Source organism: Acanthaster planci, linkage group LG12 (genome assembly GCF_054643075.1).
Source record: "Acanthaster planci isolate LZ-2023a linkage group LG12, COTS_SCS, whole genome shotgun sequence".
In the NCBI taxonomy this organism is placed as follows: Eukaryota; Metazoa; Echinodermata; class Asteroidea; order Valvatida; family Acanthasteridae; genus Acanthaster; species Acanthaster planci.
Genome location: NC_141788.1, coordinates 11,183,020 through 11,204,807, shown reverse-complemented (window position 1 = coordinate 11,204,807; position 21,788 = coordinate 11,183,020). Strand labels below are relative to the sequence as shown.

General features: G+C 38.8%; 1 protein-coding gene across 1 annotated transcript in view; it reads right to left on the bottom strand.

Annotated features, from left to right (window-relative positions):
- The window catches only part of LOC110980152 (pikachurin-like), an 85,363-nt gene that overhangs the window by 44,914 nt on the left and 18,661 nt on the right, over positions 1-21,788 (bottom strand). Inside the window, exons 2-4 of the mRNA XM_087144559.1 lie at positions 19,982-20,110; positions 9,070-9,501; positions 1,089-1,290 (exon numbers count right to left, since the gene is read on the bottom strand). Of these exons, the coding sequence (XP_087000685.1) occupies positions 1,089-1,290; positions 9,070-9,501; positions 19,982-20,110 (763 nt within the window). The remainder of the gene's footprint in view (positions 1-1,088; positions 1,291-9,069; positions 9,502-19,981; positions 20,111-21,788) is intronic.

Here is a 21,788-nt window from a genome sequence, read left to right as displayed (position 1 = left end):
TTCTGTAATAACGAATGCAGTAGCTTGTGTCTACTGGAATGCCTCAAGCAAACCGAGAAAATCTTCCAAGATGAAATTGTATCTTTACCTGCCAATTTATAGGACACCAACAAAACAACTGTGCTGGCATACGGGAAAATACAAATTGAAAAGAAAAAAATCTAAAATTGCAAAGCATCAACAAACCAACGGGAAATGAGATGTGACTTATCAGTGGCTGTAATCTGCAGAGATGAAGTGCCCAAGGAGGTACAACACACAATTCTACCAACTATGCCATGCTGTAGCAATATCTCGTCAAAATAAGGCCACGAAATACGGTTGTCTTGCCTCTTCCCAAAAGTTCCCCCTACCTATCCGTCTACAATGTGGGCCCCGAGGGCCTGCTCTCCACTAAATAGCCCCATTTTTATCGGATTATGATATTAAAAACTTGGAAGGAGGAGCCTAAGAAACAAATTTCTGGTCTTGCATTCTGTGGGTGTTTATGGTAGCATGGCAAACCTCCCACAGGATTGCTTTCCCCCCAACTACTGATGTCATCAATGTTATCTCCAGGCCCCATGGGAATGCCAAGGAACTTGTATGGCTACTTGTATTATGAGTAACAGTATCCTTACTGCACTCTCAACTCAGTCACACCAGCCTCAGGGGATAGCTGAGCTATTATGGAAGAGGATGAAGGGATATAGGGTGCTGGAGGATACAGCATTGGGGCTGTTGGCCACTCTTTGATTGCACTGTATTTCATCCCTTTGTGAGGCAGGTCACAGTTGCTTGTGGCTGGATGTAAGTCACAGAGTCCCCTGTTTATACAACCCAGTATTTTGCCAGCGTTGATTTGTCAGCTGGGCAATATATTTGTTCATGGATTTGCATCTCTTCCGATAGAGATTTGTTCACTTCAACACTTATTTCTGAGAAGTATGATAACAAGTGGTGACTGGATGATATACGGGTACATGTACACCTGGAAATGTTCATAGTTTTTGCCACCCTGAATAAATTTACATGACATTTACGAACATATACAAAACGAATCGTTTCAGGGGAAAACCTTATCATTGAAGTATCCTCAACTAACTTACTTGAATTGCATCTTGCCATTGACAAGACCGAGGGAGAAATAGTCCCCATCTGTGCTGTTCTTCTCACCACAAAACAGTAGCAGTCCATCCAGCATCTCTGGCTTGAAGTCAACCCTGATCTGGAATGTCCTGTACAGGCCCAATGGTGTCGAAAATTCCATGTAGGAATGGCTCTGAAAACTTGGGAACTTGATGGCAACAGCTGCAAGTGGGAAAAGTAAGAGTATTACTTGCAAGTGTATGCATGCGTGTTGCTGAGGTCAGATACATACATGTACATGTAGAAGTTTTGCAGTATGTGAAGAGTATGTATTCATGTGTTATACGTAAAAGGTGGTTCTGAAAACAAGCAGAGGGTAAAAACTCAATACTTGTCGACTGCAGTAACTTCAATGCTCAAATTTTAAAAATCAAATCTTCATTGTTTCTTTGTTGAAGAGGTGCACTAATCCAAGGTCAATGTAATAATTATTCTTGGCCATGGAAAATGGTCTTCTTATAAGGAAAGAACACCCCTCCCCACTGGTGGAGAGAGCACAGTGCAAGTTATTGAATACAACTTGTCCTGAAAACTCACTGGTACAGAAAGTGATTTCACCATTGCTAAGGGATACTGAAATGTACAAGGATTAAGTGCCAGGACTGGTCTACCAAATTTAGATGTACATGTATTGTTAGGGTTTCCAAGAGGTACATGTATTGTTAGGGTTTCCAAGAGGTATATGTGGTACAGTTACAAAGCATGATAATGAGCAAGAATTACAAATATATTGGTATGGAAACACACAAATAACTTTACAAATTGCCACATCTAGGGTCTGGGAGAGAGGACACTTGGCATAAAGCACCATATACAAGTACATACATGTATACATGTACCGCTATAAATGCTACCAAGCCTACACATGCCACATCTCTGATGAGTGTACCGGTACGTATTTGTGTGCAAAGCCCAAAGTAACATGCAGTCAACCACAACTTTACCATTCAGCCTAAATTTGCTGATGGGGGCTCTTACACCACTTTATTTAGCTACATGTAAATGTATGTTCGTGTCACACATGTACCTTTTTACAAATTTATCATGCATTTACCCTGTGATCAGAACCTCAACCTTGTGTAGATGTGCACGCAGTCCTCAAACTGAAGTACTGGTACATGTAAGGTGACTGACTGCTCTGGTTGGGCCAATGGTCTATCACTCCCTTGCGTTCAATAAATTCATGGACATACAGCTGCACATGTACATTTGTATCTCTGCAAAGTTGAATGATGGCCTATTAGGACAGCTTCCAAAAGGTTTGTATTCAGATTTGGGCCATCAGATTTGTAATTGTCTGTCAGGCGCAGTTTTAAAAAAGATGTGTCTGTTGATGGACTTGACCAAACACCCTTCCCAAAGTGAAATTAATCAGGTAAAAAAAACCTGGCTTGTGTGGTGATGTATGGGTCAGTGTTACATACATGTACATGTACATGTACTGTATGTGTACATGTACATGTACATTAGGTGTATACAATGTACCATTGAAGCTCCTGTACCACAAACATACACACAGTATCTGCATGTGGGCCCTTTTTACCTTACTATGTACCATATAAACATGGACATGAACAGGCAGGAAGCAATGGGGATAAAATGACTTTCATTTGTAAACTATGCAATTCCAAACCAACAATGCAAAATCCACTATTCCCAATTTTTGAAAGATGGCGTCTACCGGTCCATGTAAATGTAATGAATACCCAAAGCAAGATGTTTTGTCATACTAAATGGGCACCATTTGTTATTTCATGTAAGAATGAACCTCACAAGGTCAGGGTCAACAAGTTCAAGTAATTGCCCTTGTCAAGGGTTTGGAGTAGAAAGCAGATGTACCACAAAAAATCTCTCTGCACATTGGCTGTATTTTAAAAATGGGAAATAGTGTCAAGATGGACTCTTTGAGGTTTATGGGGAGGGGAAGTATGCTTTGATTTTGAGATGTATTGTATTTTTTCACTGACACAGCAATGAAGACAAAAAAGTCACCCATGATATTTTACATACAACAAAACAATGAGGTCAAAAGTGCAAAGTGTGTGTCATACAGACATGTATCCCATTAGAACCTTCTGTACTCTGACAAAGATGTTAGATTCAACAGAGAGAACCTGATAGACTTCGTGGAATGCCCAGTAGCAATAAGCCCTATCCTATTCAATGAGACCTACTTCTTGAAAAAAATGAGAGCAAAACATGGTACAGAATGTCAACCAACTCTTGCCAAACAAGAACAGAATAAAAGACTGGCCAGGCACAATGGGAATTGAACAGGTAGCTGAGACTAGCAGGGGCATGATGTATTATTGCCCACTGTTCCTGGGGTTGAATAGACCTCAGTGGAATGGGCTCCAAAGGTTTTCTCTCCAGACACAGCCAGACTGCCACGCTGACACTAATCCCCATGCCTTTTCACCCTGTCGAAACACGTTAGCCCTGAAAAAGTAACGATGTACATTGGGGATTGCTTGGTTTGACAGGCACAATGGTGGCTGAATCCAGCAGTGTATCTTGCTCAATGGGCTGTGCAGCAATACAGCCTTATGCATTTTCTCAAGCATGTTTTGACACAAAGTTTATTTTGTATTGTTGTCCCTATAATCACACACAGCATGTGGTAGTTGCCTACAATTACTCCTTTCAATTTCACACAAAGTCATGAACACTTACAGGTCCAGGTACTTCACACTTCTTCCCTTCATACAACATACCGTAAATATCACATTTGTATAGGGCTTCTGTTATCTGTGACTCTTAACACTGTTCGTTAAGTATTGTTCCCTGAAGAACTCATACTCTCAAGAAAGATATAAATACTTGCACGGTCTCTAAAAGACCTTAGGACAATATAAAGCTACATTTCTCAACAGGGTGACCTAATTTCTGTACAACAACCAACATCTAACTTTATCAAAATGCTGTTCTTTCACTCTGCCGAATGCATGTATGTTGTAATCCAACGTATGCAGACTGACCTTTTTCAGAGGAAATGGCTTGTGCTTTTATAAAGCCACATCCTTGATTTGGTTATCAACCCAAGCACTGATTCTTGTAAGGGATATTCCTTTTTTCAAATAATGAGCACGCTGTTACATAAGCTGGTGATGACACGTAGTGTACTATTACGAGAACAATGGATGTATAAAGTTCTGCTTCAAAAATACAACTAATAATGTACAACCACACAAACAAAACAAAACAAATAAATCAAAACACTGAATATCCCTCTGAGGAATCTTGTAGGAAGATATCAGTACTGTACCAAGGATGTGGTAAGATAGACCACTGACCATAACAGAATACAGAATTTACATGTGGAGAATTTCCCAAGCAGAAATTTGGTATTGGTTCATGTACCGGAAACATGTATGTATTCCACTTGTTTTGTGGAGGAACAAATTCCCTCAGCTACATGTAACAAAGAATTTAGGCAAGAAATACTGAGATTAACCTTTTCTCACTGGTGTGTAAATTAATAATATTGAAGTTGTTTAATTGTAAACTGGTTCCTGTTATTTAAAATAAATTTTTACGTGCAAACTTGTCAAAATGAGAATTTTTTCAAATGTGTGAAAACATTTGCATTCCAACACAGTGTTTTAAAGCTTTGCATTTCTAGGAAAGAATATCTTGTCCAGAAATACTAAGATTTTGCGTCTCATACATGTATACAAATATATTTGAAATGTCTAAAAGTTGTATCATGCACAATTTCAAATTGGTTCCAAACATTTTGGAAATGAACTTATACCAACATGATGATTAAACTACATGTAATAATGCATTTTCAAATGTGTGAAAGAGATTCTAACACACTTGACATTCTGAACACAATGATGCAGGCTTACTACCTCCCAAAACCTACCATACACATACTATCTACACAATGTTGCCAATTTTAAGCAAACTACCGTACATGCATTTTCCAAGGCCCACTCAGCAAAAAAGAGTCACAAAATGTACCAGGTAGCCAGACCCACTTTTGAGTTAAAGGAATTATCAACATTTTTAATCTACACAATGTCCATTTTCATCATACCAAACTGAGCGACATATCAAAACAAAGAGTTCAAACTCAAAAATGGCTCTGGTGACTCATTTTTGTCCTGTCACATATTGTATGTCCTCAAATAGTTTTAATTTAACTCTAAAAACAGACCCTAATCTATGTGTTTTCAACACATTTTTCCACCATGAACATGCAAAGGTCACTGCTCACTGGCTGTAGTCTAGTCCATCACAAGTCCCTTCACAAGGCCATTTATACATAAATGCCAGTTCACTTGAATAGCTTGTGAATTGGTTTAAGACCTAATGACTTGTGACGGACATGTGATGGACTTACAGGGACATGCAGGGACTTGTGATGAACTCAACCATGGTACAACATTGCTCACTACTGTGTGATGACACGGTGAATTTAATGTTCTCTCTACAATGTACCGGTACATGTGCATACCGGTACATTCAGTTAACATTCCTAAAAATTAACTTTCAACTTCAAAAAGGAAACATATTTCTTCTGTCGGCACCGTTCTGTTAACTACATGTGCCTGGCTTTCCCATTATCTTACATGTTAAATGACTTTAAAATGTGCATTATTTCACATGTTATGAGGATTCTGATTCAGCCATCAACTTCAAGTAGCCCTCTGACCTGATACATGTAGTTTTCTCCAAAAATTTTGAGAAGAAAAGAGGCAGAATGGATGATACATATTTCACAACTGTGTACATGTTGAACTTTCAAAGCATTAGGTACATCTGTACATTTAGTTACTGACAACTTCTTGTTACATTAGCCACCAACAACTGTACACCATACACCCATACATATCGCTCCAAGTAGAGTATGAAGTGCATGCAGGCTAAAGCTATGTTGGCACTGGACTTTTGGCTAAAACTTACAGAGACTGCTGTCAATTTGATACAATTATTATATGGAGAGCCAGTAAACTGTCATAATTGTAAAGTACTGGATGTTGAATTTCAGTTTAACCTTCAGCAATGGAAGTTTTACCACACAAGAAAATAATGCGTTGGAGCAAAATGGGTCGTGGAAGAATTACACTAAAGTCAAGAATTTTCTGCTTTCTGAAAGTAAATTCTGCTCTCTGCCGTTTACTAAATTTTGTCAACAAAAACTGTATGTGACTGTACATGTACATATGTACAGTACTCTAGGCCTACATTTACCATATATCTACAGGTAGCCCAACTTTGGCATAATGATACATGTAGGGTCTACACGCACCATGCCACTGTGATCTTGGGCTGGTCCCCATCCCAATTGATTTATTCATAAGCCATGAGACGTCTGAGTACTACATATACTGTATGTAGGGAACAGGAATTGTGTGATCTCCACGGTGCGGAGCCGGAGGAAATCAATAACGCAAAGGAAAAACAGGAGGGGAAACACTACCAAATGTTACTTTCAAAGTGAGTTAAACAGTGAAAGTGAGTTGTCATTCCTAATTTGGGTTCATATTTATTTGATTAATTGTGCAGAAATGATCAAAAATATTTGTTTAAATTTTTTTTACCAAGAACTGCATTTTCAGCTTTCTACTCCAAAATCCGCGATTTTTGCGGATTTCTGCAAAGCGGAAAATTCTTGACTTTAAATTACACTGTGCAATACATACAGTATTTTATACCTGAATTCATGAGAGGAACATACATGTAGCATCAAATCTTGTAATATACAGTGTGTTCCTAAAAAAAGGTAACTGAAGTTCAAAGGTCAGCTATGTCCTTCAGCTTAGTCAGCTTAGGGTCCTTTGAAGGTGAAGGGTAAAAAAACCTACTTTTTCCAAGTCTTTGGTTTGTAAGGTACGTAACCAACTTTTCTGTAAGTTTTGGTTTCATCGTTTGTTTGTTTTTCACACCAAGTTTTAATGAAACGCTATCCCCTCTGTTAACATTTCGAGAGTGACTGTAATTTACAATCTCTGGTGAGCACATCATTCAGCCCTTTTATGCACCAACACCTTCGACGTGTCCACCTCGCCTGTCGACACAAAGCTGTGAACAACGCTGCATGTCTCGCACTGCTCTTCTAACTCGGAAAAGTAGGTTTTGTACCCTTCACCTTCAAGGGCCCTAACTCTGTGATCAGAGACAATGTTGATGCAAGAAACGGGATCTGAACCAGATCTGATCCTTCCCACGAGGAGGATCAGATCCCGGGATCAGGACCTGATCCTGCGTTGCGTTTACACACTTTTTTGATCCCGATCTGATCCCCTGTGCCAGATCTGATCCTCCTCACCGGATCAAGTGTAAAGGCAGTGCCAGTAGTCCACCAGCAGACACACCAGAGGGGTGGCTTCAGCGACATGTTAACAAGCACTTGTGTAACTTTTTACAATTTCTAGTCCAATGTGAATACTGCTTAGATACAAGAGGAACCCACGGCTACATGTACTGATACTGAGATACATGAATGTACACTGTAAATACATGTACAGTACAGTACATCTGACCTCATGCGGTAAAGACTAAATTTTTAAATTATGCTCAATTTTTTGGACGATTATGGCTAGTTATGACAGCTATTTCCTTTTCAAAATTGCAGCAGACGTTAACTGTACTGGGTAGTTCACTGATGCAGGGCATTGTGTCATCATACGCATAAAGCTGAAAACTTCCTTTATCAAAAATAAAAATGATTTTGTCATTGACTAACTTTAAAAATGACTCTCAGAACCTTGTTTTCCAGGCTGGGTCATTATAAACGTCATCATTTGTCCAAAATATGTTGCTGAGGGCAGCCAGTGAATTGGCTGAAATTATGATGTGGTAAGTGGGAGTCACATGCAGTAATCATGCCCACTACTGGTACAGCTGGCAATGGGCCTGCATGTAATACGTGGAATCTGTGCGCACGTCTGTCCCAGCCTAGCTACAGCTACAGTCAGCAGCACCAGAAGTTTTGTGGTAGATAAAACTGGTCACGCACAACTGAAGTCACAGTATGCTAAATAACTCATTGTTGGTGGCTCCAACTGTACTCCACAGAATAGTCCTGATAAAAGAGTCTTCACATTTCCTTCACAAATGGGGTTAAATTAGTCCCTGTTAAATTTGCCAGATTTTGTTCTTAGTGAACACTTGCAAATATGCAGTGCACATTTTGTTGGGGGTAATATTTATTGCAAGCTGCACAAAATTAAAGCACACTGACAAAAATGTACACATCACATCACATGTTCTGCCATCTTGTCTACCGTCTCACACCAGTATTGCTGGTAATGGCATTTTTTTACAATGCCTTCTTCCGAGAATTCACTCTCAAATTGGTTCTGCAAAAATATTTCAGAGCTGCTGATATTGTCAACTAGATCATTCTCATCATAGGAATGTGACAAAACTGATTGATATCAGTGCGGCTGTCAGAAATCACACCATACTGGTACTGCCAGGCTCAGCGTCTGACATTATCGTGAAACATGCTTCAGCAACTAGCAGCTGCAGGTATTTCAACTCCCATGTACTGCGTCACAACTTTTAGTAATAGCCAAGGATTGTTGTTTTTCTTTTTGTGCCTGCCGGACCCCCCAACCATGAATACTTAGCTCACATTCAATTTTGAATACACAGTGAAAAAAAATGAGACCTTGTCTTTTCCATATTTATGGGTTTACTCTATAACAAAAGTCATATTGCAGGAAAATGTCCTCTACCATTCAACTACAAGTGCATCTTTAATTACAGCAAACAGTTATTAAATTACATGTAGCTCTGCCTGCCAGTTTGAAAATATTTTTGCTTTTACTTTGTTAGAACTGGGCAAAAAATCTTGAAGTTCCCTCATTGCCTAACAAGTCTCCAAAAAACAAAGTTGTATTTTTTGTATGAACCTTAAATTGAGCACTGATGATCAGCTATCCTGATTACTGTCAAACACAAATGGCTCTTATGCCCCTGACTTACTTTGCTCACACATCTCTCCTTCATATCCCAGTGGGCAGTGGCATGATGCTTTACTTGTTTCATCATCGATATAGCACGTGCCGGCATTTTGGCACATGAATTCCTGGCATGTACCTATCACCATGCTTGTAGCACACTTCTCTCCCTGGAATCCTTGCATGCAGTGGCACATTGCTTTGTCTACCATCACATCCACATAGCATGTGCCTCCATTTTGACACTCAAAGTCTTGACAGAGGGCCATTGGGTCAGGCACAAGCACCCCCTCACCACTCCCTGTCTCCTGTCCATCATCATCTGTGCCGCTGCCACTACCCTCTATCTCCTGTCCTCCGCTGCCTTGCTGTTCCTTGGTTTTAGAATCCATCTCCTCTTTAACAGTTACCTCTGCCTCTTTGAGGCTTGTCTCTGCATCGATATCAATGGTGTCATCTGGAAATAAGGGAAACATTGAAAGTCATACTCAAAAATAAAGTACTGTATAAGTGTTGACGAATTCTTATAATTTTCATGCAAGTGGAGAACAGGATTTTTCCAACATTTTTCATCCGTAGTGAAATGAAAGTGAATTCTCTTCAAAGAGAAACCATGAAGTTCAAAACAAAAGTGTAATCATTCTCATTTGAGACGGATGTACCAAGACAGAGGTGCACTAGGCTGGTGTCTATTCAACAAGCATTTCCTCACTGATGGGAAACAGACACAGTCTGGGTTTGATAAAGGATAACGAAATAAATGACACTTGCTCATTTTGAAACAAATCTTCCAGTAAGCTGTCCAATTCTGTCACTGGTAAGGTCTAAAACTGTGGGTGTCTTCCTGCTGCATATAGAGCAGAATTTGTGAACAACTTGAAGCAGAATGTACTGAATTTTTTTCATGCTACTGCTGTCCTATTCAAAAATCAAGATTCTGATTTGAACAAGAGAGAAACCTCTTCTCAGATGTGACCTGTTGTCATCTGCTGACATTACTGTGTTGAAATTATAGCATAATTGGCACATTCACAAAGAAAAAAGAGACAAATGAACAGTGACGATCAATGTAAACAATGGCGTTTGTGGAAAAACAATGCTCCACTGCCCCCCCCATCTCATAAGATTATTAATTTATGTAGTACACATACCAGTAGCTACAACCTCATACCCGAGGTTATACATGTAATATTATATTCATAAAAGGCGGTGGAAACAGCACTTTCAAAAGAAGGAAAGATAGAGATTTATGCACTGTAAGCCCATTGGGTATGGTACATCACTTACATATAAATCATGTGATTCATTCTCAACCAATTAAAATTCACCATCTATTAACATTTAGTATAAAAAATGTGCATGTAACTCAATCTGACCAGAATTTGACAGAAAAAAGTAATCAGTACACATTGTACCTCTTTTAACTTTCGAGTATTCCGGCAATAATAAGTGATACATGTATATGTCACGAGTGACGCAATATCATGCATCTTGGAAAAAACAAATAGCATTTACTGTGCTGCCTCAGTTTTGCGTTCCGTTCTCTGATGTATCTTATTCATGGTCTCACAACACACATACTGTATATGGTCTCAAACCTCACCAGTTGCGTGTCCGTGTACATGAAAACAAGTGAGACAACTGAGAATTCCAAACCCCAAAATGGTGTCAATATTCTTTCCTCCCCCACTCCCCTCTCTCAATTTACTGATCAAGCAAAACTTAAAAGCCTTAAAATGTGCCAGGACTTAGACTAACCCCCTTTTATTTCAGCATAAAAAAGTTAGTTGGTCTGTGACTGTATTTGGTTCAGCTTTACAAGCAAGCTTTTGATTTCCGGTGAGGATGATACAATCAGAAACTCTGCCCTCAGTTTTACACAAAATCCCCTGTGGAGAGGTAGCTGCAAGAAATACGCTATTACAAACAACTTGTACAATGGCACAAACAATACATGCAGGGTATAAATGTACTGTTAAGGCTCCAAGTAGGAGTCAAACTTTCAATTAAACTTTTAATACTGAAATTGCAGCAAGACATTGCAAATTAAGCAGGTTTCATACTACACGGTTACCTGGGTTACTCGCGGTTATCAAAAAATTTAATCCCGAGATTACCCAGGTAATGTGGAGTGTTTACAATGCACTTCTCAGGGTTAGAAATTCTCCAGGTTAACTGCCTCAAAACGTCATTTAACCCTGGTACATGTAATTTAGAACCCTACTCACAAGATGGTTTAACCCACTAATGTTGGGGTTAATGGCAGCCTTGATATAATTCTCCAGGTTACCTCTGGCAATGTGAATGTTCGCCGAGTTTTCTTCAACCCCATTTTTTTTCGTCGAATACACAGGATAGCGCATGCACAGTCAGCGCTGCCTTGTGTGGTGGGGGTGTGCGGCCAATGTTCACCATGGCTGGTATCTTGTCATAATAATTACTGATCTCAATAATAAAAACTGGATAGGACACGAATATGCTGACTCATGGTACATGTACGGAGAGGATTCAGAAAAAGGGACAGCTGACGGTGAGGGTTTGCCAGTGCTCACGCATGTATGTATTCTCTTCGCAGTATCAGGATTTATAAGAGATCAATGGCAATAACGTTATTTCTACATGTACATGTACTTCAAATGGAGGACATCGAGCTATTTGGCCAGTAACTCATCTTTCTGTGTTTGTTTTTATGTACGTGTACACTATTTGCAAGGCAACAGTCTTGAACCCATGTAGCATGTGTGAACATTCATGTACATGTAGATGTACGTGACGCATGGCTTAAGGTTTTTGTTACACATACACATGTACATACACGTGCACATTTGTTTTCTTCGGCGACTTTAAAGAAAACACGGAACTACGATCAACACAAGGGTTTCCTAAGTCCACAACAGGTGCCATTTCACTACAATGTTGTAGTGAGCATAATGGATGGTGGGATATCCGAGGTCGAGCAATGCATGCACGCATCAAATTCATATTCTCCAGGATGCCGCTCCTTGCAGTGTGAAAGGCAGTTACGAATGAAGCTACAAGTGCAAATTGCAGGGTGAAGTGTTGTAGTATAAAACCAATTCTCCTGGTTATAGTTTCTACCCCAGTTTGAACAACTACCAGGGTAATTGGATAATTACCGTAATTACTGGGATAAGTCCAGACTAGTGTGAAAAGGGCTTTAGAGAGCTTATGATAACAGTGACCTGGAGAATTTGCCAAGAAGAGTTTGTTTTGAAGAGAGCTGCATGCACTGATACATAACCCACAGGGCAAGAAGGTTTATAAATGTATGGCAAGGAGACCTTTACCATGAAATGACATCTATTCTGATTATAATGAATAGGGGCAAGGAGTGATGAGGGTACACAGCCTTGATTTCTTTTTATCATTTCCTGGGTGAGAAATATCAACCAAGAATGACCCTTAGCAGTCTCAGCACAGCAAATAGGCTAGGCCTGGGTAACCTTGCTCCAACATGACCAACATCTCAAGACTGCCTGGCATGAGTGGAATGCTGGGGCTGGCTTGAGTCAGCAAGGTGAGACAGCCACAGGGGAACATTCTAGCAATGAGAAGGGAATGATAGGAAGATGAAGATGTTATGTTGCCTGGTGTCAGGTCATGACCTGGCCTGGTGTCAGTCTTTGAGGGCAAGTGGAACCATGGTGGTATAAAGCCAATTAGCGCCACTGGTATCTTGATGGGGACATGATTAATAGTAACTCTTCCCATGGAGTGCTATGCTCTTTCCGATTGAGTTTCTAGTGCTGACACATTTTGTCACTGGTTTCTCATATTAGCACAAAATAAACATCACTGGAAATAAAGGTATGTTAAAGATTTGCTGCCAAAGAGAGGAAAGTGTGGTTATGCGTTTTAATTAAGACCAAAACTTCTTACTCTCCCAACGATTATATTTCTCAACTAATGTGAAAGATATGTTCATTGTAGCCAAATGTCTGGAAATTAGGCAGATTAAATGGGGCCTACATGTACATGTGTACATTATATACTTACAATTAATGTACAATACTTAATATCTTAAAGATTGATGCTTTGTGAGATATTCATGAAGGTCTTTCTGTTGTTCTCTTCCACTTCACTTGTAAGCTCCTTTGAAATCAGAACCCTTTGTCTCCCTTGCTCTAATCCCTCTGACTGTACAGATCAATTGAAATGCCACTGTACAAAAATAAATCTTGCTTGCCTCTTGCTCAGGTTTTGGGTTTGTCTTTTGCTTAACGCTTCTCTCGAACAAGAATTACCGGTACTTTGTAAAAACTGTCCCTGGCTAAAGTTAATATAAATCATAAAAAATAACAAAAGAAGACTTTTTACAGTTGCACAAATTATGCTCAAAACTCAGTGTAACAGCAGAAACCTTCACATTCAAGTTCGTTGATATCAAAGATTTTTACAAATCAACAAAACAAACAAAATGAACTCAATTTTCATGATTTTGGTTCCAAATACTCACATGACAGAACCTGAAAGGCCAGACTCGAGTTGACACAAGTCTGTGTCAATAATGTCATGTTTACCTTCCACATTGTTCCTTATTCTTGTCCAGAATTTGAGGAGTGACTTAAGTTGACACTGAGATAACACTGAGGGTGTTATCCTGGTAAGTGGTAAAACTAGTATGATTCCCATGCTTGACAGAGGAAACTGTGTCAACCAGACAAACATTAAAACTCATTACTGTAATCAATCACTCACTTGTTGGAAACTTAGTCTAAAGGCACACAATTTGGTCTTTTATTTTTTGAAAGGTTGGGCCAAAAAGATGTACATGTACCTTCAGGGGCAGATCCAGGAATTTTTTTTGGGGGGGGGTTAGGCCGGAGATATTTATTTAAATACATGTATCTTATTGTTGGGGACTATTGTCTCCAGTTTGTAACACTCACCACGCACACATAAGAAAAACCTGTGGGATGCTATCTTGTTTTTGAATTTACTTCAGTTGATTTTTTATTATTTTCCTCATTTGTTTATTTTACCTTTTTGGAGTTTTGTTGTCTCAGAGCCGGGGGGGGGGGGTGATTTGAACCCCCTCCCCCAATCTTCACCTAGTGTTACAAGCAAACAATTCATTAGTACACAATTTTGGTAATATTTTTTTTGCTGTCATTGAGTCCTAGGCCAATTATCCAAGTACCCAAGTCTGCATGTAGGTTTCCAGCATCCGAGTGCAGGCCGAGTACAAACTCATGTAAGGCGTCAAAGTACAGGTTGAGTAGTATGAGTACATTGTATGCAGTTTTTGCACACGAAATGAAACATTTATGGAAACTATCATCTAAATGCATACGGCATATTCTTTATAAAATGGACCAAAATGCAACTCTGGATATCATTTTTCAAAACTTTTAAAAGAGTGACTTTGAGCATATAAAATACAAATAAGCACCTTCTGATTTATAAGAATGATTATTTGGGGATAATTAGGCATAATGTGTACATTTGGTTGGGTAGTACCAATGCAAATCAAATGCAGTTGAATTCATGTAAAGTTTTCCGTCAAAGTGCTTGTACCAGAAGACTTGATTTCAAAATATCTCTTAACAAGGAGAATTCAGTATATTTTTCAACTGATGTATTTTAAAGTATCTAAGAAATAACTTGAAAAAAACGCATGTAAACTATGAAAAAAAGAGCACAAAATTGACGAAAAATGATGAGAAAAGTTTGGCTCTCTTCATTCTCTTACTGTTTATAATCACCCTCACTAAACCAGCATATCTGCTAGGTCTTATACCTGTACCTTTCAACCACCAAAAATATCTTTAAGTTTGGCTGCATCAATGTATAATGAGTACAAAACGCTGTCACATGAAGTGCTTGAAAATTCCATGCACGACGTTCATTTTGCGATTTATTTTGGAGATATCTGCGCTGAAAAATAAATTAAAATTAACAACTCTGAGCATTAGATTTTCCTCCTGAATTAAATGTTAGTCTAGGACATCATTTTTTTTCGAACGTCCATCATTCAGAATGACCAATTTTCTTTCAAGAAACCTTGGTACAAAGAGAAAAATCCAGAGCGTCACCATTCCGTGCAGGAACTGCTGAATATTGAATGAAAAAAAAGGGTGCACAATCTGGGTTGATGTCAAAGGTCAAACGGGCCACGATGCAGTGAAATGTTTCTTTCACAGCACTGTGAGATTATGATGGAAGCTGCAAAATTGCCATGATCGGTATTTTGGACTGCAGTTTTCAGAAACGTACTTGAAAAAAATGTGATCAGTCCAGTTGTAAAAGGATGATGGTTTGGGGGTGCTTTTTGTACTCTTTTTTAAAGCTTGTGTTGTACATGTACACCAATTTCAATTTTACTCGCTGTTTTTTGCAGTCGATTTTTTTTACACGAATGACAGAATCGAATAACGTTTACAACTGCTGACTTCAGAACCCGATTAATTGTGAGAGGTATTTTTTAATTTCATGATTATGGTTTTAATATGTGTAAATATTACCACCTTTCACCACATATAAATCTGTGTAAAATAACCATAGGGATTGCCACTCCTCGGTAAATTTCATTGGCTAGGATTTCAACAGGTTGTTCACGTCCGTCAAAAATGCTGACATTTGAGACTTTAATTGATTAACTCCAATTAGGTTGAAAGATGGACACGGTCATCATTGTTCCAGATATCAGCCATGACTTCCCTCATTACATCAGGTATTTGGAATTAATTCACTGCTGTTCACTTCAGGAAAAATGAACCCCCAAAGTTGAACAATATCTAATGGTCCATATTTTGGATTCATAAAAACGAACACATGAATTTAGCAGAGTGCTTGTTCACCTGGATTACAGTACCTGATTGTTATTAACATTTACAAAAGAAGTGACAGAGGTTTAAGTTGTTAATTGTTTACAGGTTCTCTGTGTTTTCAAAATGAAACCTGATTTATTAAGAAAGTACATACTATTTTCCAGGAAGTTAAATGCACAGCCTTCATGACATATTAATTTTTTTGTGTTCCATTATAAACGAGAAACACCACAGTGCTGGGATACGGGGGAACATCAAGTTTAGCGTTCACATACTGTACTGCACTACCTCTGCCTCTTGGCAAAATACCGGTATTCTTTGCGATGCCAAAAAATCCCCAGTTTATGATTTTCAATGAAGGCAAACATTTTGGATTTTTGTTTTAATGGTGAGGTGATGATGGCCAGCCAGACTTTTGCCTTCAGATCAACAAGACTCCATGGTACGTCCCAGTGTTCTTTTACAAATTGAGTACCACATACAGTGTGAGTGGTGGTGAAAGGTGTGAGTACCGGCTGAGTACTTTTTTCAACTATACAAGTACTGAAAATTGAGTACTGAACAACAAGTACGAGAGCTCCAACACTGCCTTGACAGGCTTACTGTACTTATCCTGTCAACTAAACATTAAAACCTGCATTCACATTTAAAGTTATTCAAATGCAATTTTACTTTTGATTAAACAACAGGGAAAGGACTTGAAAACTTTACTTCTCATCACAACATAAAATGCAAATGCACTACACGTACATCAAGCTCACATCAGGGTTCTGGAAATTATCAATTACCCACCAATTTCCAATAAAACCTTATCCCACAGACTCATGCTGTTTCCTGTCATATGTTTGCCCTGGGAGAATGTTCTACTATGTACAGGTACATGTAAGCACCTGCTTGAGTCAATTCTTCATCTGCGTTAGTGGCCAAATTATTCCATCATGCACTCGGTTATTCACACAGTTGCTATTGTGCACTTGCTGTGTAGGGGTGGTGTAGTCACCAACAATCTATTTTACATGTACATGTACTGTAGTTGACAATAATGTATACAAAAAGATATACACTGTTTCACTGAATCATTTAACCCTGTGCTGCAAAGGGCCTATAAGACAAAGGTAAAAGGCAGAGTTGTAAATGAGTCAGTCACAAGTCATGGTTGAGTCATGAATAGTCAGTCAAAAGACTCCTCAGCAGAGGACACACGAGCAGTCAAGAGTTAATTAAGGTTACTGAATTCTGCTTAAGCTTTCAAGTTCTACATGTACATTTCCCAGGTCGAGTTGAAACTTGGGTTTTCAAACACCGGTATCAAACTTCCCCAGCAACCTTATTCAATAAAAATGAAAGAAAACTTTCATCATGCCTAAAAGGAAAATATTCTCTATGACAGATGCAATTTACTTGAAAAGAATAGTTTTTGTTCATTCCTTCCTCCGTGGATTTTGCCATCATAGAGGTAGGCAAATTTATTTGACCGCTGTTGACTGCATTTGTTAGGCGGATTGAAGAGTACCCTAATGCCTAGACTTCATATCAGGGCTTTGGCATTACCCAGAATACCAGCCAAAGGTCTTTGTTTGGCCTATCAATACTGTGCTTTTTGCATTATGGCAGGCTGGGGCACATCTGCATTCCCTCCATGGATAAATGGGGCCCACGCAGATCCAGGCCAGGCAGACAAAGGAATTTAAAGGTTACCCACATTTTTGTGTGGAGGTCAGAGATAAACTTCAGGAAACAACCCCCCATCATGTCATAATTTTTCAACTGTGGAATTTAACTCAAGGGAAAGAATCCAAATTAAAGGTTGGGTCACATGGGTTCCTATTCATAATGAGCCACTCAAAGGCTGTAGGCTATAAATGGGGGTTTACTATAAATCAATTATTGTTTATTTATAAGGATCAGAACATGGATGTTGCTTTGTTTGAGCTACTGAATGCTGCTTGTCAAAGCATGGGGTGCAGTGGTTTCTGTATAAACCTCTAGGCTATGAATGGAACCAAGAATGGTTTCATAAAAGCATGTGTAGTCAAGCTTGAGTCTTGGCCAATTAAGGTCCTTTCACATGGGCACCCAAAACTAGGCACCATCGATATTGTATTTTGGCTGATACCGATATATCATTTTTTTAATATCGATATTATCGATATGTTGAATTTTATTCATTTTAATTTTCGATATTGTATTTTGGCCGATACCGATATATCGTTTTACCTGTGTTGTAACAGGCATTAATTGCTGGTAAACTGTTCTGAGGGTACACCTCAACACCGTAATAGTGAGATCCAATTCACTTTGGTGACATGTTCTAACGCCTGTATTGCGTACGTTGCCTACATGGGACGGGATACACGCTACCATGCATAGCAGTATCATCAGCACGTGGTGTTCGTCTACGTACGTTTGGTTAGCAAATAATTCTCTGTTTTGGAGGATAAATTTTGTTATATTTTCGGGGCACTGTGTACGCGAATTATTGAATGTGAGACTGAGATACCCGGTAGGTGACTAAATTTATTCTTCAAAAGTCGCCGTATAAGCTGCCTGAAGAAATAGCTACATGTACAGGGACATTTTTCACTCAGCGTGAGAACCAATGTAAGCTGTGGCTTATCGAAAATTATGGTAATGTGACGATGCACTTTCTTAGTTTTTAATAAATTTTGTTCCTCAGTAGCGATATTTTCGATATATATTTCAATATTAATGTTTTCACAGTTTGGGTATTTCTCTAAAATCCGATATTTTTGATATATTGGTATTGCCAAATAATTAACATCGGCGATATCGATATCAAACCCATATCGATAATATTGATATATATCAGTGATTACCGAAAACAAGGGTTCCTTGTGATGAAATTGCATCAATGTCAAGATCAACGTCAAGCAGTAGCGTGTGAAAATGTATCCCTGTCACCAAATCATAAGGGTTCCTGTGTGATCGTCACATGGCCTTCTCCAAAATTTCACAGGGGTGCAAACTCATTGTGATTATCACCGTGATTGGTTGTGTGAGTGTAAAGCATGCAATTTTTGCAAGGATGGTGGGTGTTGAAGTCCATTACACTCAAACCACATTGCTTTTGCCGTCATTCAAAATGGCGCTTCACAAATATACTGCCTGTTAGTGATAGTCTTGAGGCCACCTGGTTCTATGCATGCATTATTACAGATTTTTATATTAGAGGAAGGGGAACTAGATCTATATGTATGAAGTTGGGGCTTAATCATCTGGAGCTACCGGTACCAATACCAAAACAAATGGAACTTTATTTCTTTCGGAAATAAATTCCTGTGGAGCCATGAAAAAAAAAAAAAAGAGGAAAAACAGAATATTGTCTTCACAGCATTTCCGGGGATCGCAGATGATATCTTCTGTTAATAAATCAGACACCAATGCTATAAAGCGCAAGACTGGAGCTGGCAACAAGGCACCAGCACTGAAAATCATGCTGCTATTTGTTAGTCCATTGAACAAGAAATGCCCAGGATTGAAATCAAGATAGAGAATCTTGAAGACAGGAGGTTTACAGCTAGGGCACCCTCCAACAGGCATATCAGGTTTTGTCATCGCTGAATTCATACACAAATGTTCATGGAAACTTGCAAAAAAGCATTCGCTTATATGGCTGGAAAAGTGTTGGTACCCTATAATTCTACCATTCAAAGAACATCGCAGTACCAGTGATGCAAATATCAATGCTGCAAAACAAAGGACATTTGCTAATGTGCTTCATTGTACCACGTGAAAGCTCGTGATGAAATCACAGGCAACCTTTGCGAAAGACGCTTGGTGCCAAACATTGCAGATGTGTTTCCAGTGGCTCATGTGTAAGGACCTTTAGTGGAGTGTTGGTATGTTGATTGTTTCCAGGGCACTCTTAGAAAACTTTCAGCGTCCAAAAATGACCAAAGATTACCCCTACTAATAGAAAACATATTTTTAAAAAATGAATCAATAAAAAATACAGAATTATAGACTGACTGCAAACACAGTTTCAGACAGCTTTCACACATAAAACGATTGGATACAATCGAAGGAGATGTAGCAATAAGGCTCAACTTGAAAAATGATGGAAATATAAACAAAATACATGTACATTGTAAGCATGGAAAACTTTTTACTTTATTATTAACTAACCTTCTTCACTAATGCATAGGAAGCCATTAGCAGCCAGTATATGACCAGATTCACACTCACACTTCACCCGCTCCATGCCTGGAATATCTTTGCAGATCTGAGCACATGGATGGGACATTCCGCACTTGCCTGCAATCAAACAATGCAGTAAATAAACACATTAAACAGAAATGTTTTTATTCAAAATACATGTACTATAAGTCTGCAAATTGCAAACTATTTGTACAATCCACTTCAGATTCCTGGAACAAATTTAGTATTTCACCGGCAATAGCTGGAACATTTATCTTAACAAGATTGCTTATAACCAAACCATTTTCCCTTTCTCAATTACATGTACATGTATATACTGGTAAGTACTGTAATATGCATATAGGGTACTGGTGTTAATATTTTTACTTTGGTCAATTTCAATCAAAACTCATAAAATGTTTGATTTTGAAAAGTTTGTTTTCTGATGATGTATCGAGTGACTTTCTTTAGCTACATAAAAACAAGTAAGCCTTGCTCTTCTGAAATGCAGTGTACCATAGCACCTACAGCAACCAGCACCTCGGCCTACCGGGACATGTATTCCAACCAGCTTCCCATGTACATGTATGTTCATGTACAGAATACATGTACATGTATTTCCTTTTTAGCTTACATGTTCTTTAAAGACATATAGACGTGTAAAGCATGTACACGTATAGTGAAGATGAAATTAACACTTTAGAAATTAAAGAATAAAAGCTGACTTAGTTACGTCCATTCTCCTGAGTTGGTCTTAAATGTAATTTTAATATCAGCCAAGGACATAAATGTAAATTATTTTCTTAAAATATAAGTTGACTAAGTAACACGACATGCTTTCCTTTTCTGTCCAGATCTCTCAAGTATCATTATGAGCCAGACTTTCCAAGAAAGACATATCAATTTCACGGAAGAAGTTAAGATTGATGATTGCTTTGAATACAAATTTTTCATTTAATAACAACATCACAATTTACATGAGTAAGCCTACAAATTTTCAATTATTTTTGGATTAATGTTTCCATTGATAAAGGGTTCAACTGACTGAATGGTCCTGACCTTGCATTTTTCTTGCAGTTTTAACAATATGAGAAAAGCCAGTGGCTCATCTTGTGAAATTGCTTTAACCACTTTCTGCCGGATGCTTTCAAAAATGCAGTGCACACATAAAGGAGATGTTCAAGATTTTCAGTTCTCAAAATTCTTCAAAAATTCATTATTTTATTAAATGGATGTTTACACCCACATGAAAGACTGTTTGGCGGCTACTCTAAGCTGACAGGCAACCTTCATTGAATCCTGAGTATTTCAGCCAGGTCTGCCACCATGTAAAGAGAGTCCAGAATTGTGAGGTGTTGAGTAATTTCCTTTGTCTCCAGTAAATGAGAATGGCATCTTTTCAAACGCGGCTGGATTAGCATGCAGCGGTGCTGTGTCGCTCATCAATGAGGCCCTGGAGCACTTCCCAAACATTCTCCAGCCGCGGTGCTAATCCATGGACGCACTATGCCCAAAGCAGTGGTATACTGTTTAAAAACAGTGATGGATTACCTTTGAAAAATGCAAACCGTAAAAGGATGGCAATTCCCAGCAGCAGATCTTTTGTTCCACAGACCAGCTCTTTTGTCCTACATGTATTTCGGGCACCCCGGCTCTGCGTATAAACCCATGGTGCTCGAAACGGGGTTCCCCAACAGCAAGTGATTACGAGTGTTGAGAATTCATGTAATCCATTCATACTGGTACATGCACATGTATGAGCCTTTCCACTGTAACCTTACGGCTACTTTGCATT